This window comes from Equus quagga, chromosome 9, assembly GCF_021613505.1.
Source record: "Equus quagga isolate Etosha38 chromosome 9, UCLA_HA_Equagga_1.0, whole genome shotgun sequence".
In the NCBI taxonomy this organism is placed as follows: domain Eukaryota; kingdom Metazoa; phylum Chordata; class Mammalia; order Perissodactyla; family Equidae; genus Equus; species Equus quagga.
In genome coordinates, this window is record NC_060275.1 from 46,422,076 (window position 1) to 46,448,434 (window position 26,359).

The 26,359-nt window shown below is 34.1% G+C and overlaps 1 protein-coding gene across 2 annotated transcripts in view; it reads left to right on the forward strand.

Moving 5' to 3' along the window:
- SS18 (SS18 subunit of BAF chromatin remodeling complex) overlaps positions 1-22,902 on the forward strand; it is an 86,099-nt gene extending 63,197 nt beyond the window's left edge. The window contains exons 8-11 of one of the 2 annotated variants that reach the window (XM_046671784.1): positions 1,117-1,209; positions 1,920-2,042; positions 4,703-4,836; positions 21,131-22,902. In XM_046671784.1, the coding sequence (XP_046527740.1) occupies positions 1,117-1,209; positions 1,920-2,042; positions 4,703-4,836; positions 21,131-21,157 (377 nt within the window). In that variant the 3' untranslated portion in view covers positions 21,158-22,902. The remainder of the gene's footprint in view (positions 1-1,116; positions 1,210-1,919; positions 2,043-4,702; positions 4,837-21,130) is intronic. The other variant, XM_046671785.1, reaches the window with a different exon arrangement.
- Positions 22,903-26,359: the final 3,457 nt, after the last annotated feature.

Sequence of the window (26,359 nt, forward strand, 5' to 3'; positions counted from 1 at the left end):
GTAAATATGTAGATTAGGAGTTGGCAAACTTTTTCTCTAAAGGGCCAGACAGTAAATATTTTAGTCTTTGGTCTTGGTCTCAACTACTGAACTCTAGTTGTAGCATGAAAACAACTATAGAGAATATGAATGGGCGTGACTGTGTTCCGGTAAAACTTTATTTACAAAAACAGGTCACTGGCTGTATTTAGATTGGAGGCCATAATTTGCCAACCCTGAATGTAGATATTTATGAGGTGGTTTGGGAACATTGGAATATTAGAGCACTAAGTATAACATTTATTCGTAACTATATTTCTCTTTCTTAAATTAGGCTGTCTTCTAAAATTAAGTTCAGAATTTGGCTAACTGAAAGTTTAATTCCTGCATTTTTTTTGGTGCAATTTAGTTAAAAGGACTAGAGTATTGATTTTCATTTTCATCTTGCAGGTGAAATTTATTGTGCCTTAAAACTAAAGGTGTACTCTGGCACTTAACACAATTTTAATTTTATGAAGGTGTATATTTATGGTACTCTAGAAATATTTTCTAAAGGTTTTTCTAGAATGCCAGCATTAAGCAATATATTTTTGCATTTGAAAATACTTTGATATACATACACTTTGTGCAAATAAATGGAATATGAAAAATTTGTTTGAATTTCTTTCAGGGGAAAAAAACTTATGGAGCTCTTTTATATTTTGCATTGTTTTAGCATATGCTGTGGAATTGGCGATCAGCAGAACAGGTGTTTGACAAAATATGATAATTGCTTCCTTTGTTCATTCTAATTTAATTCAAATTATTTACATGTGAAAGGCCTAAATGCTTTCATTCTTTCTTTTTTAAAAAAGTGGAAGATAAAGTTTTTTTTCCCCCTCCATGAGGATTATCAGAGTTAAGACTAAGTGTAATGTTTCTAAAACTACTGTTTTTTGCTTTTAAAAAAATTTGCACGTTATCTCAATATGGAAACAATCACATTGGTAAATATTTGGCTAATGCAATTGAAATTATTTTTTATGTATTTCCATTTCTTTTTCTTTTTTTCAATTTTATTTGAAAGTTTAAATATATTTAGGGTTTTCACTCAGTGGCCATTAACGTTTCTTCCTGTCTCTTGTCGAATTGATGTAGGTCATAATGATTACGGTTATCAGCAACCGTCGTATCCTGAACAAGGCTACGATAGGCCTTATGAGGATTCCTCACAACATTACTACGAAGGAGGTATCTATATACCTTCACACACGTACACATATATATCCCCTTCTACAGGAACGAAAATTCTTGCATAAGACAACTTCTCCCCATGCAAAGCTCTTGTAGAATACTAGTTGCTGGCTGTCTTGAAAGTTACAGGGATCCCAGAACAATCAAAATAATTTCCTTACAAAATATTTAAAATGTATAACCATGACTTGCCATTTCTAACAACAATAAAAAGACTAAAACATTTAAAAATAATTTTTTCCTCAGTGGAAATTTCTATTTGAACATAAATCCATCGATCCAATTTTTTTTTCTTGTGTGTGTTTACATATGTATAATTTTACATATAAGTATAGTGCCTTTAGGAAACAGCTTGCTGATCTTGTGTAGCTAGTGTGTGCTCTTGTAGCTGTCTTTAATTTTGTCTTTTTTATTTTATTTAGCATAGTCATGATCTTATGACTGTGATGTTCCAGTAAATGTAATGCTCGTATGGCAGAGACGCTGAAATGCTGCAGTTCAACCTTGCAAAATTGGCTTTAACTGCAGTTTGTTTGGCCGAAATCCTTCTGTTTGGTTTGAGTTTTTTCTTTGTTTTGTTAACTTTTAAAAATCAATATGGCATTTCATTTTGTTCTTGTGTTGTTGGCTATGCATCTTAGAGGAAAAAAGTTAGTTAAGCAAATGTCTCAGTTTTTTTTCTTTCCTCTTCTCCAATTATCCTGTAGGAAATTCACAGTATGGCCAGCAGCAAGATGCTTACCAAGGACCACCTCCCCAGCAGGGTTATCCACCCCAGCAGCAGCAGTACCCAGGGCAGCAGGGCTATCCGGGACAGCAGCAGGGCTATGGTGAGAGCTTCCTGCAGTTTCTGTTTGTCACCAAAAATGAGATGATTAATGTTTTGAAATATTGAGGCAGATATTTGTCATTTTTGAAAATTCAAAATTTTAGCTCAGTCTGTCATTACAGTGTTTATTTAAAATGCTGTTGTTAGATAAATTATTAATCTATTTAAAAAGAAACCTAAACTGGAGATGGTTCATTGACCAAAGGTAAGGTATATAGTCATTTAAAAGACAAGAAGAATGATTTCTTAAACCTATTTGGCATTCACCACCAGCAGGTAGCTTCGTGTGTGCTTGGAAAACTGATCAGTTGGGTGATTATTAACCATATCTACATAAGCCGCTTAGCGAATATGTTTCTAAAACTAATGACCGTTGCTATGAAAAAAAAACATTGATTTTTTAGAGTACAATGTGATCTATTTGGAATGCGTAAAGAAATGTTTTTGTCATTCTCTAGTTAAATAGCAACATACACGTCCATAGATGTGTATTTATTGCAGTTGTGTATCTTACAGAGTTTGGGGGAAGTATAGCCATATTTTCCTACTATATACTCACTATAATATCTCCTAGCTGGGTATCTAACTTTAAATAACTTTATTCGATAGGGAGTGGGTAATGATAAGGACTTGATATTTCAGGCTACTATAACTACTTTAGATAGAGGAAAATGTAGTTCTATTGATAGAGAAGTAGCTGCTTATTAATCTGACTTCATCTCTTGCTAACATGGTCTCTTTTTTAATCAGTAATGTCGTCTTATTTTATTCATTGATTTAAGCTCTGCTGTTACTATGGGCACCTTTCTCTACCTGTGATAGCAAATCTAAGAAACAAGATCGGGCTGAAATTCTCTTGTGGCTTTAACATATGCATTGAAATTCAGTCGGGTGTTGGAAGGCCAGCCCTGGTTGTCTAGTGGTTAAGCTTTGGCACTCTCACTGCCATGGCCTAAGTTTATTTCCTGGTCAAAAAACCACATCACTCATCTGTCAGTTGTCTTATTGTGGTGGCTGCGTGTTGCTGTGCCGCCAATATTTCAAATACCAGCAGGGTCACCCATGGGTAGACAGGTTTCAGCGGAGCTTCCAGACTAAGACTAGGAAGAAGGACCTCGCCACCCATTTCCAAAAATATTGGTCATGAAAACCCTATGAAAAGCAGCAGAGCATTGTCTGATATAGCTCCAGCAGGTGAAAGGATGGCTCGAAAACACTGGACAGAGTTCTGCTCTGCTGTATGCAGGTTTGCAGGGTTGCTAGGAGTCAGAGTTGACTCAGTGGCACTAACAGGTATTGGGAGTCAGGCATTTTCCCCCAAATGATAAGTTCTGGTTCTAATTCTGGATATGACTTTAGAAATGCTCCATGGATTTCCTGTCTCTTACAAAGGGATTTTGTTGTTCTTCTCAAATGGCCTTTCCATTTCATGACCATTGAATATTTGTACTTTGAATAAATAGAGTTTCTGGTTTTATTGTATTTGTATGAAAACAATTATGATATGACTAAATCAAGTAAACTCATTGAAGAGAAATATTTTCACTGGGAAGCAAGAGTAAAAGAAATTCAGTATTTTTGGTTTAAGTGGTTAAATACTGTTTTGTTGGACATCAAGAATTCTAAAGAAGTTCCCATTTTGCTTATCCATAGGTTTCAGTTGTCAGACTTTATTCTGATGTAAAATTTAAAGGTTTAATAATTGAACGTATAATAATTAAAATAATAGACCAATGGAATTTATTGAAGCTTGAAAATTTATTATTCTCTTTTGGCACTTTTCTTTGTAGTCACTGTTTTTTTATGGCAGATTTTGAATGTTAGAGAAAACATTTATAAGAATCACAGCTTTTCAGCTTATGATTTATAAAGCATGCTTTGTAATAGACAGTAGTAGAGTTTATGAAATAGACATTTTTTTGGCAAGCCAAGTTAGTCTCTTGCCATCTCTGGAATTTGGAATCATTCATTTTTATGAGTTAAATACTAAAGGTGATTGGTACACAGAGTGTAACTTTTGAATCAAGTTTTTTCATATGCAACCTGTGGCTTTTCAAATCTTTAGTTTCTGATTGAAAATATTGTGATAGTAAGTTTGTCAATACAGAGCATAAAGCATTCTTTTGTTGATTGCAAACATAACTCTAGAATTTACATGTAAAATCACTCAAGATTCTTTCTGGTTATTGCAACTGTAAATGTAGAGTCATACAGCTGAAAATATCCTTGATTCTCAAACTTTATTCAGAAATTACTTCAGTATTTTAATTTGAATCTGCTTCTTGCCTGTTCTTTTACCTCTTGTGCTGGTTAACTTTCTAATGGAGGTATAGATGGTATTTCTTAATTTAGAGCTAAGCTGATTTACAACTCCTGAGTCTCTTTTACTTGTTTTGACGTATACATTTTTAATGGCTAACACATAGCACAATAATACACTGAATCAAAGCATCTTGTACTTGATGGTATCCTTGCAATATTTTCATTCTTATTATAACCTTTGGAATTTATTTCAAAAAGCATTTCAGAAAATCAGGGCCAAACTATCCTTTTTAGTTTAGGTATAAAAATATAATAGTATCTAGTTCTGAACTCTTTCTTTAGTTTTAGGGACTTACTATATTTTCATCTGGGCTTTTGTTTGTGTTAATTATTTTACAGGTCCTTCACAGGGTGGTCCAGGTCCTCAGTATCCTAACTATCCACAGGGACAAGGTCAGCAGTACGGAGGGTATAGACCAACACAGCCTGGACCACCACAGCCACCACAGCAGAGGCCTTATGGATATGACCAGGTAAGTTATTTGTCCAACTTTGTGATTGATTGTTCCATTGTTTGTTGACTCTTGATTAGGTTAAACCTTTTTTTTTTCACTTGAAGCCTCGTTTTTCCCTCCTCCCGATCATAGTACATGAGTTAACAAAAATGTGTTTACTTCTTTAAGTCTTTTTCATAGAATGGTAGCACAGTTGATCATACCATAATGTGTAAATCGTCTCATGTCTAGGCATCAGTATTCATTCTTTTTCTCATTCTCTTTCTCTGGTCTTTACCCCTAGACATACTTCCCTTAGCTATTCCAAACATCATTTCCTGTTTTAAAGCCTCTCATTTCTTTTATCTTCCTCATGTTTTTTGCTGAAGAGTATGCGTTGACCTGAGATGTGGAGTCCATCTATGTTAATGCTCCTATTAGTTCTCATCTTCACTTTAGCATATCCACCACACTTCCCTTCATATCCATGATAGCCCTTCTCTTTAAATTAGTATTTACCACCTTTCTTTGTTGCCTCCTTCCATAATCATTTGTGCCACAGTCATTGTTTTGTGAATCTTTTCATACATACTCTAAATTATAATGGAAATGATTTATTATGTGGGCAGCTTCTTTAGATCAATTTCAGGTTTATCTAATATGAGTTTCTAATGAGGATAGTCTGATCTGCTCACCACTTAAGCTACCTAAACTAGGGTATTTTCTTGTAAGTTAAGGTTCCAGGGCTAATGTAGGTGATCTGGTTTGAGGCACAACTCATATGCTCTGTTAATTAGAATTTGAGGCATGAGCAATTCTTTTACGAGTGCTCTCTCAAGCCAACAACCCGTTCATACTGACACTTCCTATTTAAGTGATGAAATGAGAGAATAAGAGACTTAAACTAAAAGGGTAAGGATAAACGTAATATTAAAAAAAAGAGTAATATTAAAAAATACATTAGAATGACATCAAAGGATTAAGCATAGGTTTTATCTAAATTTTAAAAGTAAACTAAGTCTTGGCTAGTGAGTATATAAGGACAATTTAGGCTCATTTTAATCCATAAGTTAACTTTTTAAAAAGTGATATTCTGGTCCTTTATTCCCTCATTCAACAAATATTTATTTTTTTATGTGTGCTGGACACTGTATTAGGTCCTAGATGAGTAAAACAGACATGGTCACCGTGGCTCATGAAGCAATTGTCTGTCTTGATCTTCCTTGACTTCACTTTAGCGTTTGACACATTTTCCTGTTTTCTTTCTTGAATGGTCTTCTTTAGCTTCTATGTTACTGCCCTATTTTATTCCTTGTACGTTTCCAGTGATTTCTTATTTATTTTTTTACTTGTTTCTCATCTTTCTTTTACGCAAATATCGATCCTTGCTTCAATATTTTTCTTAGTCTCTGTATTCACCCTGTCTTGTATTTTCAGTATCCTTATCCCACAGTTCTTAACCGAACTTCACTCCCATTTTTCCAGCTGTGGTACAGAACATCTCTCTTTCCATGTCTTGCCATTTCCCTCAACTTCAGTATGTTGTGGACTAAACTAACGATTTTTTCTCTAAATCAACATATTTCTAAATCCCTTAAACTTAACATTATTCATTAAGTAAATGTTTCTTGAGCAACTTTTGTATACCAAGTACCTAAGATTGCAGTATATTGGGAAATAAGATAGACATGGACTCAGGCTTCGTGAACTTAAGTCTAGGCAAGTAAGCAGATGATGTAATATAGTGTGAGAAGTACTTGGATGAGAAAAGCCAAGATTTTTGTGGAAGGAAGCTCCTAACCCAGATATAGAGAAAATGTTCCTTGGGCAATATTCTGTATGTGCCAGGGCCCAAGGATGAGTAGGTATTAGCCAGGTAGATGTAGAGGAGGGAAGGATATTCTAGTCAGAAGGAAGTGCATTCACCAAGGAGAAGTGTGAAAATGTGTGTTTCAGTAAACCAGAAGCATGGGGAAGAAGAGGCAAGACTAGAGAGAGAAATTGGGGTAGATTAAGAAGCCTCTTATAAGCTATCTTAGGGGACTTGGACTTGATCCTGACACCAGTGTGGAGCCTTTAAAGGATTTTAAATGATGTATTTAAAGTATCCTGCATTGGCTGGTATTTGGTAAACATGATGTATGACATATGATATCGTGTGATATATGATATATATAATAGGTATATAATATACTTCTTTTATCATCATAATTATTCCACCCTATAAAGTTCTCAGGAATTTGGGACTGTACTGTAGATAAAAACCCATGATTTGGGTCATTGCCAGACACATCTCCTTCCGCACTAGAAAAGGCTATGAGGAGGGGAATGTTTTAGCTACTCTAGTGTCAGTAGTCTCCTCACATTTATCTTGTTTCACTTTGTCTGTATCCCCTAACTCAAACACCTATTGGTCTCTTCATTTTAAGGAAAGTAGTTCATTTCTTCAAGATGGTTAGGGCAATGGAAAACCAACATAGAGTTTTAAACCCAATAGTAATATAATTATAGTGGTGCTTTAGGCAGATGAATCTTACAGCAGTGTGCAGGATGAATTAAAAGGGGGAAAATTGAGAGAGAAAGCCTTGTTAGGGGACTGCTGTTCCTTCATCAGTCTTTCCCATCTCAGTAAACAGCAGCTCGATTGTTCCAATTCTTCAGGCTAAAAACCTGGAGTCATCCTTGACTCCCCTCTTGTTTGTTCTTTTTTGCTAAGGAAGATTCACACTGAGCCAACATCTGTTGCCAATCTTCCTCTTTTTACTTAAGGAAGATTCACACTGAGCTAACATCTGTGCCAGTCTTCCTCTATTTTGTACATGGGTCACCACCACAGCATGGCTGAAGAGTGGTGTAGGTCCGTGGCTGGGAACCGAACCCATGAACCTTGGCCAACTGAAGTGGAGTGCACCGAACTTAACCACTATACCGCTGGGCTAGCCTGATTCCCCTCTTTTTTGCAAATGAAACGTCTAGTCAATCAGCAAATCTCAGCGCCTCTTCCTTCAAAATATATCCATTTCTAGCCATTTTTTTATGACTTCCTGCTCTCACCCAAGATAGAGTCACAACTATTACTCCTCTGGACTTGTGTAGTATCCTCCTTCCTGGTCTTCCTGCTTTCCTCCTGACTCCTTTACAGGGTATGTTCCTCACAGGACCCAGAGTGATCTTTTAAACACATTGGTCAGATTATGCCACCCCTGTGCTCAAAACCCTGTGGTGACTTCAGTCTCACTCAGAGTAAAAGCCAGACCTTGTAATGGCCTACAAGGCCCTCTGTGACTGTGTTCCTACCTCCTACCCCACCACCTCATCTCTATCTTTATGTCTTGACTACTCACTGCTCTCGTTCACTCTGCTCCAGTCACATTGGCCTATTTGCTGTTCCTTATGCCTGTGAAGCATGTGTCCACCTCAGAACTTTTGTATTTGCTGCTTCCTTTTTCGCCTTAAACTCTTTCCCCTAATACCTGCAATGCTTTGTTTCCTTACTTTCTTCAGATCTCTGCTTGATATGTCACCATATCGTATCAAGGAGTCATTCAGTATCCAACTCTCTAAAATAGTAATACCCTCCACTGCCTCACTGTATTTCCCTACCCTTCTTTGTATGTTTAGACAGCTTTATTGAAGTATAATTGACATACAGTAAACTTCACTTATTAAATGTGTAAGATTTGGTATATTTTGACGTGTGTATGACACCTGTGAAGTCATCATCTAAATCAAAATAATGAAATATCCATCATTTTCAAAAGTTTCTCTGTTCCCCTTTGAAATGCCTCCCCTCACCTTCCCTAGGCAACCACTAATCGACTTGCTTTCACTGTAGATTAGTTTATGTTTTCCAGAATTTTGTATAAATTGAATCAGATAGTATGTTCTTTTTCATCTGGCTTCTTCCATTCAGCATAATTTTGATGTTTATTCATGTTGTATGTATCAATAATTAATTTCTCTTTATTGCTGAATAAGTATTTCATTATATAGATGTACCACAACTTGTTTATCGTTTGAACTATAGATAGAAGTTTGGATTTCTGCTTTGGGGCTATTACAGATGAAGTGCTATGAATTTTCATGTATAAGCCTCTGTGTAGACATAGGGTTTCATTCTTTGTGGCATACATACTTAGGAGTGGAATGACTGGATCGTATGGTAGGTGTATATTTAACTTGTTAAGAATCTGCCAAACTGTTTTCCAACATGGTTGTACCATTTTACATTCCCACCAGCAGTGTCTGAGAGTTTCAGTTCTCCCCATCCGTACCAACATTTGCTATAGTCAATCTTACCTATTTTACCTATTCTAATACATGTATAGTGGTATTTCATTGTGGTTTTAATATGCATGTCCCTAAGGACTAATGATGTTGACCATTTTCTCATGTACTTATTTTCCATCTATGTGTCTTCTTTTCTGAAATGTCTGTTCACATCTTTTGCTCATTTTTAAATTCGGTTCTTTATTTTCATACTATTGAGTATTGAGATCTTTATATATTCTAGATAAAGTCCTTTATCAGATGCATGATTTGCAAATTGTTTTGCAAATCAAGTCTGGCTTGTCTTTTCATTCTCCTAACAGTGTCTTGTGAAGAGAGGAACTTTAAAATTTTGACGAAGTCTTATTTATCAGTTTTTTTCTTTTATGGGTTATGCTTATGGTATATAAGAAATCTTGACCTAACTCAAGATCACAAAGATGTTCTCCTATGCTTTCTTCCAGAAGTCTTAAAGCTTTATGTTTAAGTTTGTGATCCATTTTGAGTCAATTTTTGTATGTATAGTATGCAGTATGAATTGAAGTTTGCATGGGTTTTTTTTCTTTCAAATGGATAGCTAATTTTCTCAGCACCATGTGTTGAAAAGCAGAAATGCTTTCTCTACTGAATTGTTTTTGAACCTTTGCTGAAAAATCAGTTGTCCATAAATGTGTCTATTTTTGGACTCTATGCTATTACATTGATGTATTTGTCTATCTTTACACTAATACAACTCTGTCTTTATTATAATAGTTTTATAATAAGTTTTGAAATCAGATATTGTTAGTCTTCCAACTTTGTTCTTTTACAAAGTTGTTTTGGCATTTTAGGTCCTTTGTGTTTCCATATGAATTTTAGAATCCACTTGTCAATTTCTAGGAAAAAAGTCTACTGAAACTTTGATTGGAACTGCCTTAAATCTGTAATCAATTTGGGGAGAACTGACATTTTTTCCATTAGTATTATGTGGTTTTCAGGTATAAGTGTTAGCTTTTGTCACGTTCATCCTTAAGTATTTTATATTTCTGATACTATTGAAATTTTTTTTTTTTTTAGATTCCCATTTCCAGTTGTTAGTGGCTAGTTATATCAAATACAACTTATTTTTGTATATTGATATTTTATCCAAACTAACATTAGTAATCTCACTTACTATTCTAGTAGCTTTTTTGTAGAGATGCCATGAAAACTTATACAGAGAAATTATGTTGTCTGTGACTAAAAGTCTTCTTCCTTTCCAATCTGAATGTTCTCTCCCCGCAGTGCTTTATTACCCACCCTAGAACATCCAATATGATGTTGAATAGAAATAGTCAGAGTGGATATGTGACAGTGGGCATCTTTTGTCTTGTTCCTGATCTTAGGGGGTAAGCCATCAGCCTTTCAGCCTTACATAAGATTCTGTAGGATTTTTGTAGAAGTTGTTGCCTGTATTCCAAGTTTGCTGAGAATTTTTATCAGGAATGAATGTTGTCAGATGCTTTTTCCTTATCTGTTGAAGGAGTTATAGTTTTCCTTTTTTAACTTGTTTTCCTTTTTTAGTTTAGTTTGTTTAGTTTGTTAGTTTGTTAGTATGTTAAATCACATTGATTTTCAAATTTTAAATCAGTCTTGCATACCTAGATAAAATTCACTTGGTCGTGATATATTATTTCTTTTAATATATTATTGGATTTGATCAGCTAAAATTTTAAGAATTATTACATCTATTTTCATAAGGGATATTGGACTCTAGTTTTCTTTTGATGTCTTCGTCTGATTTTGTTATCAAAATAGTACTGACTTCATAAAGTGAGTTGGGAAGAATTCATCTCTCTTCAATTTTCTGGAAGGATTTGTGTGAAATTGGTATTATTCTTTCTTAAATGTTTGGTACAATTCACCAGTAAAGCCATCTGGGCCTGGATTTTTCTTTGTGGGAAGGTTTTTAATTACAGATTTAATTTCTCAATTAGATGTGAAGTATTCAAGTTATTTCTTTTTGAGTAAACATTTGTATTTTTCAAGAGATTTGTCTCTGTCATCTGTGTTGTTGAATGATTTTTTATAGTCCTTTTAATATCTCTAGAATAAGTGATATTATCACTTTCACTTTTGATATTGATAATTTGTGTCCTGCTTTTTTTTTTCTTGATTGATCTGGTTACAGGTTTTTATCTGCTTTATTGATGTCAGAAAGCCATCTTTTAGTTTTATTAATTCCCCCGCCCTGTTTTTTTTCTATTTTTCTCTTTCATTGATTTCTACACTGATCTTTATTCTTTTCTTCTACTCATTTTGGGTTTCATTTGTTTTTTCCCCAATTTCTTAAGGTAAGAGCTGAAGTCCCATTAATTAAAGAACTGTCCTTTTTTCCTAATGTGTTTATTGCTGTTATGTATTTCCCTCTACGTACTCTTAAGCTGCACCCCACAATTTTTTTTTCTTTCTTTTTTTTTTTTTTGAGGAAGACTGGTCCTGAGCTAACATCTCTTACCAGTCTTTCCCTTTTTGCTTGAGGAAGATTGTTGCTGAGCTAACATCTGTGCCAATCTTCCTCTATTTTATGTGGGATTCCATCACAGCATGGCTTGATGAGTAGTGCCAGGTCCATGCCCAGGAACCAAACCTGCGAACCCCAGGGCCGCTGAAGCAGATCGCATGAACTTAACCATTGTGCCACCAGGCTCACCCCCCACAAATTTTTGTGGCATGTTTTTATTTTCAGTCAGTTCAAAATGCTTTCTGATTTTTGCTTTTGATTTCTTCTTTGACCCAAGAGTTATTTAGAAGTCTATAAATTAGTTTTCAAATATTTGGAGATTTCCCAGATAATTTTGTTGCTGATTTCTAATTTAATTTCATCATCATGGTAGAACATACTTAGTATGACTTAAGTTCTTCTACTTTTACTGAGACTTTTTTTATGACCCAGAATATGGTCTATGAGGGTGTTGTCTAAATGTCAATTAGATCAAGTTGGTTGATAGTGTTGTCTCCTATGTCTTACCTGATTTTATTTCTATTCTACTAGTTATTGAGAAAAGGATATTAAATCTCTGACTATAATTATGCGTTTGTGTATTTTTCCCTGCAGTTCTATTTATTTTTGCTCTCTTTAATACTACTTTTTGAAGGTGCATACGTTTTTACGATTTTTATGTCTTCTTGATGAATTTACTACTTTACCATTATGAGATATCCTTCTTTATCCTTGGTAATATTCTTTGCTCTAAAATATGTTTGCCTGATATTAATATAGCCACCAGCTTACTTTTGGTTAGTGCTGTTTTTGTATGTGAGATGCTGCCACAGCATGCCTTAATGAGTGGTGTGTAGGTCTGTGACTGGGATCTGAACCCGTGAACCCTGGGCCCCCTAAGCAGAGTGCGCATACCCAACCACTACTCGACTGGGCTGGCCCTCTGTCCTTTTATTTTTAAATATTTGTTTTTTTATGTTTAAATTGTATTTCGTGTAAGCAGTTTATAGTTATGTCTTGCTTTTTTCTCCAATCTGACAATCTCTGCATTTTATGGGGGCATTCAATGTTATGTTTAATGTGATTATGGATATGGTTAAGTCTCTCATGTTGATTATCTTTTTTCTGTTTGTCCCATTGGTTCTTTGTTCTTATTTTCCTCTTTTTCTGTCTTATTTTGAATTATTTTTTCCAGTTTTAAAAATCATCTTTATTGAGATATAATTCACATACTATTTAATTCACGATTCTGAAGTATGCCACTCAATGGGATTTTTTTCTTTTTAAGTATTCATTTCTCTTCAAACACCTAGCCTTTGGAAACAGCTAGTTTACTTTCTGTCTTTATGGATTTTCCTATTCTGGACATTTAAGATAAATGGAATCATGCAGTATGTGGTGTTTTGTGGTTGGCTTTTTTCATTTAGCATAATGTTTTCAAGGTTCATTCATGTTATAGTGTGTGTCAGGACCATTAAGTGATAGTATACCACTTTGTGTATAGTGTAACAACCTTACAAGTCTGCTTTTGTTTCTTCTTGACCTTTTGTTAAAGTTATAAATTTTATTTCTATGTGTGTTATGAATCCCATAACATATGGGATTTATTATGTTTAAAAAATCAATTATCCTTTAAAGATATTTTAAATAATAAGAAAGAAACATATATTTACTCTTGTAGTTACTATTTCTGGTGCTCTTCATTCATATGTGTAGATTCATATTTCCATCTGGTATCATTTTCTTTTGCCTGAAGGACTTCCTTTAACATTTGTAATCCAGCTCTTCTGGTGATAAATTGTGTCAGCTTCTGTATGTCCAAAAAAATGTTTATTTTTCTTTCATTTTTGAAAGGTATTTTCTCTGGGTATAGAATTCTAGATTGACAGGTTTTTGTCAGCACTGTAAAGACGTGGCTTCACTGTTTTCTTGCCTACATTATTTCCAAGGAGATATCTGTTGTTAATGTCTTTCTTCTCTAGTACTTAGTGTATCTTTTTTCTCCGGCTGCTTTAAAGATTTTCCCTCTATCAGATTATTTGGGTGGAGAAAAAATTTCCCTTGCTCAAATTGTATTCAGCGATTTGATCAGGGCTTGCCTTGGTGTAGATGTCTTCATTTTTCTTATGCTGCTTGGGGTTTGTATAGCTTCTTGGATTTGTGGCTTTATGGTTTTCATCAAGTCTGGAAAAATTCTGACCAAATATTTTTTCTATTTTTACTCCTTTCTCTCCTCTCCAGACTCCAGTTACATGTATATTTGGCTGCTTAAAGTTGTGCCATAGTTTACTGAGCCTCTGTTCATTTCTTTTAATTCTTCTTTTCTGTTTTATTCTGGGTAGTTTCTGCTGCTATGTCTTGAAGTTCACTAATCTTTCCTTGTTCATTGTCTAATCTGCTTTTTAATCCATTCCCAGGTATTTTTCATCACAGACATTGTATTTTTCATCTCTAGTAGTTTTATTTGGGTCTTTTTTATATCTTCTTTGTCTCTGCCTAAATTTTTGAATATGTGGAATACAAGGATGATAACTTTTTAAATATTTCTTTTTGTTAATTTTATCATCTGGGTCAATTTTGATTTGTTTTGTCCTCGTTATGGGTCATATTTTCCTCATCCTTTGTAGGCACGATAGTCTTTGATTGGATGCCAGACATTGTGAATATTCCTTTTATTTTGTAAGGTGACGGATATATTTGTATTCCTAGAAATATTCTTGAGTTTTTTGGGGGGATGCAGTTTAAGTAATTTAGAAACAGCTTGATCTTACAGAGATTGCTTTTAAGATTTGTTAGGCAGGACCAGAACAGTGTTTAGTCCTGGGCTAATTATTCCCACTACTAAAGTCAGACCCTTTCAAGTATGTCATTGAATTATGAGGTTTTTCACTCTGGCTAGTGGTAATAAATACTATGTCTGTTCTTTTGTAAGTGCCAGATATTGTTTCCTCTCATCCTTTTGGGTGTTTCTTTCCTCAGATTTGGGTATTTTCCTTGCATTAATTTGCATATCAACACTATGCTGAATACTCAAGAGGAGTTCTCTGCAGATCTTCACAGTTCTCTATGCAGTTCTTCATTCTCTGGTACTCTGTTCTGTGAACTCTAGCTCCTTTTTCTCTCCAGAGTCAAAGCTTTATCTTCTTAACTCAGACTCAACCTCAGTTCCCCTTCACTCACTGTAGCATAGAAACTCTCAATGCAGTAAGATAGGATAATCAGAGGGCTCACCTATTTGTTTCCCATTTCTCACAGATCACTGTCCTTAGTTGCCTTCTGTCCTGTGTCCTAAGTACTATTATTTCATATGTTTTGTGTTCTTTTGGTTGTTTTAGACTGGAGGGTAGATCTGTCAACTGGAAGCATGCTTTAATTTTTTTTTAATAGACTTTATGTTTTTGAGCAGTTTTAGGTTCACAGCAAAATTAAGCAGAAAGCACTGAGAGTTCCCGTTTGCCTTCTACCCCAACACATGCACAGTCTCCCCTGCTACCAACATCCCACACCAGAGTGGTACATTCGTTATTATCAATGAATGTACATTGACAGATCATTATGACCCCAAGTCCATGGTTTGCATTAGGGTTTACTCTTGGTATTGATACATTCTGTGGGTTTTTACAAATGTATAATGACATCTATCCACTGTTACAATATCATATAGAATAGTTTCATTGTCCTAAAAATTCTTTGTGCTCCCTCTGTTCATCTCTTTCTCTTCCCTAACCCCTGGCAACCACCGATCTTTTTACTGTCTCCATATTTTTGCCTTTTCTGGAATATCATATACTTGGAATCATGTAGTATATTGCCTTTTCAGATTGGCTTTTTAGTTAAAAACATTCATTTAAAGTCTTTTTATGGCTTGACAACATATTTCTTTTTAGTTCTGAGTAATCCTCAGTTATCTGGATGTACCACAGTTTGTTTATATATTCATTTATTGAAAGGCTTATCTTGGTTGCTTTCAAGCTTTGGCTATTATGAATAAAGCTTCTGTAAACTTCCGTGTGCAGGTTTTACGTGGGCATAAATTTTCAACTCATTTGGATAAATACCGTGAACCATGATTACTGGATTGTATGGTAAGATATGTTTAGTTTTGTGAGAAACTGCCAAACTATCTTCCATAGTGGCTGTACCATTTTGCATTCTCAACCAGCAGCAAATGAGATTTCTTGTCACTCCACATTCTTGTCAGCATTTGATGTCAGTGTTTAGGATTTAGCCATTCTAATGTGTGTGTAGTGGTGTCTATTTGTTGTTTCCTTAATGATATATGATGTGGACATCTTTTCATGTGCTTATCTGATATCTTTATATCTTCTTTGGTGAAGTGTCTGTTCAGGTCTTTGGCCCATTTTTTCACTGTGGTGTTTGTTTTCTTATTGTTGAATTCTAAAAGTTCTTTGTAGATTTTGGATAATAGTCCTTATCAGGTGTGTCTTTTGCAAATATTGAAGTCTATCTTATCAGTGATTTCTTTCATGGATCATGCTTTGGTGTTGTGTTTAAAAAGTCATTACTAGATACAAGGTGATCTAGGTTTCCCCCAAGTTATCTTCTATGAGTTTTATAGTTTTGTATTTTACATTTTGTGTTCATTTTTAAGGGTGTAACGTCTGTGTCTAGATTGATTTTCTTGCATGTGGTTGTCTAATTGTTCTAGCACCATTTGTTGAAATGACTGTCTTTGCTTTATTGTAATTCCTTTGCTCCTTTGTCAAACATTAGTTGACTGTATTAACAGGTGTCTATTTCTGGGCTATCCCTTCTGTGCCATTGATTTATTTGTCTATTCTTTCACCAGTATCACACTGTCTTGATTGCTGTAGCTATATAGTAAATCTTGAAGTCAGATAATGTCAGTCCTCTGACTGTTCTTCTCCTTGAATATTGTGTGACTATTTTGGGTCTTCTGCCTCTCGATATGAACTTGGGAATCATTTTGTCAATATCCACAAAATAGCTTGTTGGGATTTTGAATGTGATTGCATTGAATCAATAGATCAAGTTAGGAAACTGACATCTTAACAATGTTGATTTTCCTATCCATGAACATGGAACTTCTCTCTATTTAGTTCTTTTTTGATTTATTTCATCAGTTTTTTAGTTTTTCTCATATAGATCTTAAACATATTTTGTTAGATTTATACCTAAGTATTTCATTTTTGGGCATGCTAATGTAAATGGTATTGTGTTTTTAATTTCAAATTCTACTTGTTCATTGCTGGTATATAAGAAAGTGTTTGACTTTTGTATGTTAACTTTGTACCCTGCAACCTTGCTTATTAGTTTCAGAAGTTTTTTTTGTGTGTTGATTCTTTGGGATTTTCTACCTAGACCATCATGTCATCTGTGAACAAAGATAGTTCTGTTTCTTCCTTCCCAATCTGTGTACCTTTATTTCCTTTTCTTATTGCATAAGCTAGGAATTCCAGTATATTGTTGAAAAGGATTAGTGAGGGGGGTCATCCTTGCCTTGTTTCTGATCTTAGTGAGAAGGTTCATTAAGTATGTATAGATGCTTTTATTTTTCAGCATAGCATTTATCTCTCTGTATGACAGATTGTGTAGTTACTGTTTATTGTCATACTCTTCCCCCTTAGAATGTCAGTTCTTAAAGATATCACCATGTCTGTTTTTATCACTGTTGAGTCTCCATCACCTAGTAGAACATATCAAGTAGTCAGTAAATGTTGGTGAATAAATAAAGTATAAGTGAATAAATAAGACCTGTACTTCTAGACTCTAATGGTGATCATAAGAATAGAGAGAGAAACCAACTGCTAAAAAGTATTGAGACAGAATTGTAAGACTTTTATATAAGTGAATGACAGGAGGAAATTTAAAGGTGGTTGGTATTGCTCAATTTTGTAGCCTAAGGACTCTCTTCTCCATCAGTACACTCTTAGACAATCTCATTTACTCTCATGGTTTCACTGCACCATGCTGTTGCCTCCCAAATCTCTATTTCTAGTCCGACTCTCTCTTCTGAAAATCAGATGCCTACTGGATATCTCCACTTAGATGTATCATAAATATATCAATTCAGCATAACCAAAACAAATTCATAATTTTTCCGCCCAAACTCATTTCAACATAACCAAAACAAATTCATAATTTTTCCGCCCAAACTCATTTCTACTTTCTGTATTTTCTATCAAAGAGCAGTGTATTATTACCAAGCTAAAATGCCAGGTGCTGTATTTGATATTTAAGTCTTCCTCTCTCTCTCTCTCTCTCTCTCTCTTCATCCAATAAATGACAAAATCTTGTTAATCCTCTTTCCTAAAACATTCGTGAATCCATCCACTTCTCTTTAACTACTGCCTTGTCTTAGTTTAGACTGTTAACATCTTCTAGCTTCATCCCACACTGTCTTCTTGCTTCCTTTCCCTTTCATTCTTTACATTCTAGTCTGAGGAATTTTGTAATTAGAAAAAAAAAAATCAAAGAAGCAGAGAGAGAAGCTGAGGCTGATAGAGTTGGAATGATTTACCCAAGATGACAGAGCACAGGAGTGAGCAGTGGAGCTGGATGGTAAATCCTGAGTGACTGGAGCCTCCAATGACTCGAGCCTTCACTGTCCCATGCTGCCTCCAGTAACATCAGTGAGTGTGGAGTAGTTGGCAGAGTATTTTCATGTTTTTCTTCTTGAGTAACTTTTTGAAGCGGGGATTATAATTACCCTCACTTGTCAGATGAGAAAATCGAGAAAGGGAGGATTCAGGTAACTTGTGCAAGGAAGAGAAGCTGTTAAGTGGTGGAGTTAATACTAGAAATTGGTTTCTGGCTCCAAAACTCATACTTTTAGCCCTGGAATTTGCTAATGGTAGCAAATATTCAGTGTACTTTTTTGGGCTTGCTCATGATTTGATTTGGTCCTAGCAATGTGATCAAGTAGGTTAAATTGTCAGTGCCTCAGTTTCTTCATCTATATAGTATTTACTGTATATGTTATAGATGGACACAAAATACTTATTATAGTGCCTGACACATGGTAAGGTCTTAGTTATTGAGATATATTAAGTGTTAGCTTTTGTTAATAGTAGCCAGATTTCTTATTTTCATTACTTTAAGCTGTGTTACCAAAAAATTAATAGCTTCTACTTCTCATTACTGTGTATTCTTTACTTCTCTAAGCATTCTATACCATTTTTTTTTTGGAGGAAGATTAGCCCAGAGCTAACACCTGCTGCCAGTCCTCCCCTTTTGGCTGAGGAAGACTGGCCCTGAGCTAACATCTGTGCCCATCTTCCTCTACTTTATGTGTGGGACATCTGCCACAGCATGGCTTGTGCATAGGTCTGCACCCAGGATCTGAACCAGGAACCCTAGGCTACTGAAGCGGAACGTGTGAACTTAACCACTGCACCACCAGGCGGGCCTGTCTATACCTATTTTTCACCATGCCTTTGCATTAGTTATTCCTTCTATTTGAATTGCCCCTTTTTCTTTTCTCTGCTGCTGTTCAAATTTTACTATTTTCTTAAGGCTCTCAAATTCTCTGAAATATTTTAGCTGTGTTAACCTATTCCTTTCTGATTTCTTGTACAACTTCTGTTCTATAATTATACTTTATTTATTTGCAAGTCTTACTTTCCATGTTTTTCATATTCATTGTGATGAGCATATAATATTTGCTCAATAAATGTTTATAATTGCTTGAATATAACATTTGGCATACTTTATTGAAGAAGTCTTATGTGTCAGGCACTCTTCAGTACTTGGGCATAAGGTATGAATAAGACCTAGTCCTTATCCTCAAGTAATTCATAATATGGTGGATAAATCATAGCTTATATTTCTATAACACAGCGGTTCTTAACCTCTCTTCTGCTTTCACATCATTTGTAATATGTGCAACTCACTTTCATCATTAATATCTCATTACACACATTCACTAGGGGAACATTTCCCTCCAGCATCAGGAGTTGCTTATTTATGATTCTTTGTAATTTTAAAAAGCCCTTTCTCATGTCCTCTCTTATTTAAGTGTCCTGACAAACAAATGAGGTAGGAATTAACATAGCCATGAGTGGAAAGAAAATTGAGATCCAGAGATGGAGATGTTACAGTCCCACTTTATAGGTGGAGAAACTGAGTCTCAGGAGCTTTTTTTAGACTAAAATACAAAGTTAACAATAGAGTTGGGACTTAAACTCAGGTTTAGTATTTAGGTAATGTAACAATTGCATAGTAAGTTCGTGTATGCTAAGCATTTATGTTTATATCTAAAAATTTAAGCTTTGTATTATAGGAATCTTTAAGCAAATACCAAAAAGAGGAGTATCATGAATTCCTGTGTACCCCCCCAACCAACTTCACCAGTTATCAACATTTTGCCAATGTTTTATGTAACTCCCAGTGCTACTTTTTCTTTTCAGAATATTTTAAAGCAAATCCTAGATTTGATATTCTACTCATAAATATTTCAACATGAGCATTGACTTTAAATTTTACTGAATATAACTCTGTGAAGTACATTAATAATTTTTAAATACCTTAATTCTATTTATAGTGAATTGTTCCATTAGATATATAGCGACATTCAACAGATTTTCAAGTGTATCTACTTTTATGGAAATCTAAACTTTTAGTGTACTATTTTTTATGGTACAGAAGTATTTCAACTCTAGAATACTTTCTTGATATAAAATAATGTGACTTGGGAGGGGGAAATTTAGCCAAAGGAAATAATTAGCTGATTATTTGCTTCTAATGAGTACTGTTTTTGGGAAATAGGTGCTTTTATAAGCATCTATTTTAAACACATTTAAGAAATTTTTGTGGAAATAGGTGTTTTCTAATATATCTCTCTTTTCTTCTATTTTTATTCTCTTGTTTTACAGGAAAAAATGTTCTTTCTCTTCTCCAAAAGCTAACCTTAACAGTTGTATACTGGACATTATTTACCTCCCTTGTAGAATTTTGCTGCTTCATTCATCACCTCTTTTAAATCCTTCTCTCTTTTTCTCTCTCGTCTTGACAGACTATAGGCCTTCAGGTCTCCCTAATTAAAAGCAGCAAAAACAAAACAACCTTCGCTTGATTTTATGTACCAGCTGTCTGTTTGAATACCTCTGCTGACACTTCATTGACATTAGGGAAAGGCCCAGATTATTTAGTATGGATAGCAGGTTCTTTTCCCTTTGTCTCCCAGATATCTTTCCATTCTTGCCACTTATCCCAAATGCCCTTGATGTTAATTAATAGTAATTATAATCTAAACAGTCACAAAGTTGTTACACTAACATATAATTTATTATACCCTCATATATGCTGCGGCATAGTATATATGAACCAGAACATCTCACTCATTCTTACTCAACTTAGTTCAACAAAATTCACCAAACATTTAAATTTTCACTATGTGGCAGGTGCTATTTAGGCTCAAAGACTCTGAGATCCATTTGCAATTGAATATAATATCAGAAGAAATTACAGAGATACTGTGTACTTAAATATATAACAATTTTTGTTTGTTGTAGATGTAGTTGCTTTTGTAGTGTAACAATTTAAGATTTATTTATAATTTGTTGCGCCAGACTATTATGGTCAAACTATTAATCTAATTATGTTTTTTAATTTGTCTTTTAGGGACAGTATGGAAATTACCAGCAGTGAAAAAGTACTTACATTCCAATAGCCAGTATCTATTAGCAGCCATATTGTCACCTCAGCACTGTGGACCCCTCCCTGTGAAGAGATCCTTCCATTCCATCTAGTTTTTGGAAAAAACCTAGTGGCTAAGTGGCTGTTTCATCAGTAAGCAGCCTTTGTGGCTTAGTTGTAAAAGGCTTTAGTAGCTCAAAAATACTCTTAATTTCACATTTCTACTCTAGATGGCAACATTGGACAGAAAATACAATGACATAACCAATTTGCAATGATTTCGGAACTGTGTTTCAAATGGACTGTTACAGACTGAAAGGTGTGAACAGCTTTGTATGTTTATGAAGGTTAAGGGAATTTAATACTTTTCCATAGATTCTTTTGTAAGGGGAAGAGGGAAATGTACACTTTTTACAGCAGCAATATTTTGTATATTATGTTTATTTCATGTGAATATGCAAGGCGGTACACTACGCTCTGGACAGAATCAGAAATCCTCTGTTCATGTGGAATGGAGCACGGTGGATGCTTGATTGTGTTGGTCTCAAAATGGTGTACTGTAACGACAAAGGTGAGGGAAAAGACAAAGCACACCATATGTCCACTGCTAGGTTCTTCAGAGGAAATTCGGATCCCTTTATCTGTTAGATAATCAAGGGCACTGTGATACAATTTTGAGTAAAAAGATGTTTTTTAAAAGCTTTCCAGTTTTGTGAACTAAAACCTTTTTATAAAGATCATTTATAATACAGTTTTAAAATGTGATGGCAATAAGAATTACTTTGTGTTGGATCTGAAGAATCTTGGTAATAGTTTCATGTAAATGAAGTGGTAATCCTCTCCTAAAATAGCAATAACTGAAAATGGAAGTGTTAATTTTACTTTGTTTGAGTAGTCAAGGAACTTAGTAATATCACAGCATTTTATAAATGATATCAAAGAAAAGTCAACATTGATCCAGTAATTTTATTTTTTAACATTAGAACGATAATTGATTTATATAATAGAATAGTTCAGGACACTTTACAAACCTTTATTTCAACTATCTTAACTGGAAATAATGCCATTTATAAAGGAATACTTTTTTCCCTTTTTTGTGTTGGTTAATGTAACGCAAAGAGATGTTTAGGAAAATGCTTATTGATGAGGTTTATTCTGATCTTATTAAAAACATAGAGGTTACATTCTAGATCACTTTGTTTATTAGCATGGCATATTTAATCATATTTGAGACTGTCCTGTGCCTGATTATTTTAGCTAAATTCAGGGATATTGCATTGGGCAGGAAATCATGCATTGAGAAGTTTATAACCACAATTATTTAAGCATAGTCTGAAAACATCTAGCCCAAAGGTAAGTTGCTATTTTCATCACAGTTGCCTATGCCTAGGGAATAAGACATATTCTTTGTAATTGAATTGGTTTTTCTCACTTCTAACTGGAAACAAAACAGAAGGGGTGCCATAAATTTGAATAACCAAAATGTACCATTCTCAACATACTGTAATCAAAAGGAGGAATTTCAGTGTGTCTCCGTGTGTGTATGAGAGTGAGTGTGTGTGTTTTAAGGTCAGAATAGGTTTTTTTCAAGATGGTCAGTAGAAAATGGACATCAAGTTTGAACAGCTAAAGCATGGACAGCCTTATTGTGATTGAAATGCTTATAGGTTCTGTGCCAATTTTCTACCACTGTGTACTTTGTTGCTATTTAAAACTGTATCAACTCTAACGGAAGAATAAATTATTTGTGATTTTAATTTTCTCATTTGTTTCTTTAAATTAGATCTCTTTGACTCTCTTGTTTTGTCTGGAGACTATGCTGTGGGTTTTTTATATAAGTTAGTCCAGTATAAGCAGAGTATATTTGTATTCTAGGACTTTATCAAAATTCTCTTGCTATGCCCAAGTTAATTAGAATTAACTGTTCAGTAATCAGCATGTTGTGTGGGCTGTTTGTTACAGAATTCTTTCTCTGAAAATGAAGTCCATGAGGCTATAATCAAGATGACTGAATTAGATAAATGAGTTGAGGAGACAAAATTGTACTGAACTCAACCTGGTGTAGATACGTTATCTCATTTGAAATAAGCTCAACTGACATTAAGAAATAATTTGTCTTGCCAACCCATCTTCTGTTGTCTTATTCTCCTTTTAATGGAAACTAAAATTGCAATTTTAATAAGCAGAATTTCCTCCAGGACTTTCTTCCTGGAGACTAGTGCATTTGCAAGGTTTAATTGTTTTATAACAGTCCTGTTTCGTAAAAGTTTTTAATTGGTGGTGACAAAAACTGCCTTACTCCTTTGATACCTAGTAAGAAAAGTAACTTTACTGGTACCTTTCTACCAAATTTTACATTCCCATATTGACTAGATATTCTAAAACTGAAATTTTTATTTTATCAAAGTGTATTATAATGAAGAAATATCATACCATCTGGTAAAATTCCAGAAGCAAAATGTTACTAAGAAAAGAGCAAGGTGATTTTTTTATCAACATTTAAATTATTTAACTGTGCTAGTTTAGTTGTTTGAAAATATGTTAGTAATATTCTGTAGAGTTGTGGTGACACATTGTTTTGGGTTTTGTTTTTAATTTTTCCCTGGAATTTGCAAACATAAACACCAAAGTGGAGAGAATGGTATAATAAGCCCCATGTACCAGTAACCCAACTTATCTACTTGGCAGCTCGTGGCCAATTGTGTGTTGTCTGTACACCAACCCACAAATTGAAGCAAACACAATGTCATTTAATTATTTCAGTAAGTATCTCTAAAAGAAAAGTACTCTTTTAAAAAATACTTTGATACTTAAGGGCTCTTTCTGCTCCTAAAATTTTGTATTTTCAGTGTCAACAGTGAATTAGAAACCATCTCAGAATTTCTATGAATAAATCACTGCCTTTTCTTTCATTTTAAAAAGTCATTCATGTTAAATAATTAACACATTAACAGAAATAGATTATATAGAATGTGAGCATTCTCCATAATTTCTTCTCTTAAAGGTAACACTTATTAAAGGTTTGATATATTTCTTCCAATTTGAGTTTACACACATAAGCCAACATATATTATTGTTTTGTCTTTTTAACAAAAATGGAATTATCCTAGCCATACTGTTTTGTAACTTCCTTTTTTTTTTTTTTTGGTTAGAAATATCTTGAATGTTCCCTCTTCTTGTATTGTTCCTAAGTTTTTGCTATTGCAAATACAAAGTTTTCATAAACTATCTGGCAAGGTTTTTTTGTTTGTTTTTCTATGCTTGTTGGGCTATTTTTACACAGTAAATTTCTGATATGTTAGCTGTAAGGCTGTGTGTATTTTAGAAAGTATTCCCCTAAAAGATATATTGCCAACACCAGATTATTAGCTTTGTTAATTTTTGCAATTCTAGTAGGCTTTAGAAAAATGCTATCAGATTTTAATTTGAATTACATTTGATTTATTTGTAAGTTTGAGCATCTTTTCAAATGCTTAATGACACTTTGAAATGCCTTTTAGTGTCCCTTGTCCATTTTTCTATTGTTTGTTGTATAAGAGAGAGAGGAAATAATATAAATACATATACACAAATATATAATTATATATGGTTCTCTCTTTGCACATATTAATCCTTTGTCTCTTCTATCTATTGCACATCTCTTCAGTCTGTTCATTTTTTTTTAAGATTTTATTTTTTCCTTTTTCTCCCCAAAGCCCCTCCGGTACATAGTTGTATATTCTTTGTTGTGGGTCCTTCTAGTTGTGGTATGTGGGATGCTGCCTCAGCGTGGTTTGATGAGCAGTGCCATTTATGCACCCAGGATTCGAACCAACGAAACACTGGGCCGCCTGCAGCAGAGCGGGCGAACTTAACCACTCGGCCACGGGGCCAGCCCCTGTTCATTATTTTTTAACTTTGGTTATGATGTCTTTCACTGTATTAAAGTTTTAAGATTTCATGTAGTCAATTTCATAGCTTCTTGCAACCTCCCTAACTCTAAATTTAAAACTATATTCCCCATACTTCCAGTTTTCTAAAATTTATTGTACATGGTATGATTTAGAGCATCAACTTTTTTCCTCTATGAATAACTAGTTGTTTCAACATCCTTTATTGAATAAACCAACTGATTTGAGATGTCACCTTATTCTGTTTATTTAAAACATTAATTATTGTTAAGGCATGTTTGATTTATGCCATTTCAAAGACTAGTTTCATTTAAGTCTAACTTCATTTAACTGGCATAAAGTCGAGAGGGTTTTTTCCCACTATCAAGGTGTTTTTTATTGGATAAGAATTAACTACAAGAGTGTAAACAATGACTGGCTTCTTAATAATAAGAAAATTATAGAAATGTGTTTTTATATAGAATGACTAGAACCTATTGGAAAATTGTGCTTGGTGAAGTTTTCAAGCTTTTTAATTTTTGTACACTACTGATTAATTATCTTCATTGCTGCCCAAAAGTATCTCAATTTGATTACTACAAAAAAATTAACAAATCAATACAAAACCTTTTTTATGGTTTAAAACTCCAAGTCTCAGAAATAGACAATACAATTTTCGTTAAAAGACCTATAATAGGATGATTGTGTAATTTATTGGACAATCTGGGAAACTTTTGAGAATGAAAGGGAGATATTTTACACAAACACGCATATATGTGTACGTACATACACATGCATACATATTATATATATATATGCTGTGTGTGTTATATACTTGTATATATGTGGATAAAAGTATGTATATATTTATCTTTTTCCTGATAGAGGTCCATAGTTTAAGAACTTAGATGTGTTAGTGATGCATTTATAAATTTTTATAGATTTATATGAATCTATTGTCTTTATCTTATATATATCTTCAATCTGTAATCTTATAAAAATAAGGCTATAATCTTTAATTGTCATAATATACTGAGAGGTCTTTCATGAAACAGTGCATTAAAAATAATTATTTAATGTTAAAATAGGTGAATAATCCTGAATATTCTGAGAGGTTTTCATCATTTGTGGCTTCTGTTAGGGAATACTGATTATTCCCCAATATTCTGCTCTCTTTTAAACATACTCCCCAAGTTTTGGGTGGGCACATGGCTGCCTATCTAGTGACTAAACTTAACAGCCTCCTTTGCAACTAGGTGTGGTCATACGACTTAAAGTTCAGTCAGTGGAACGCGAGCTGAAGTGATGTGTGCAGCTTCTAGATCACATCCTTAAAAGTGTGCTC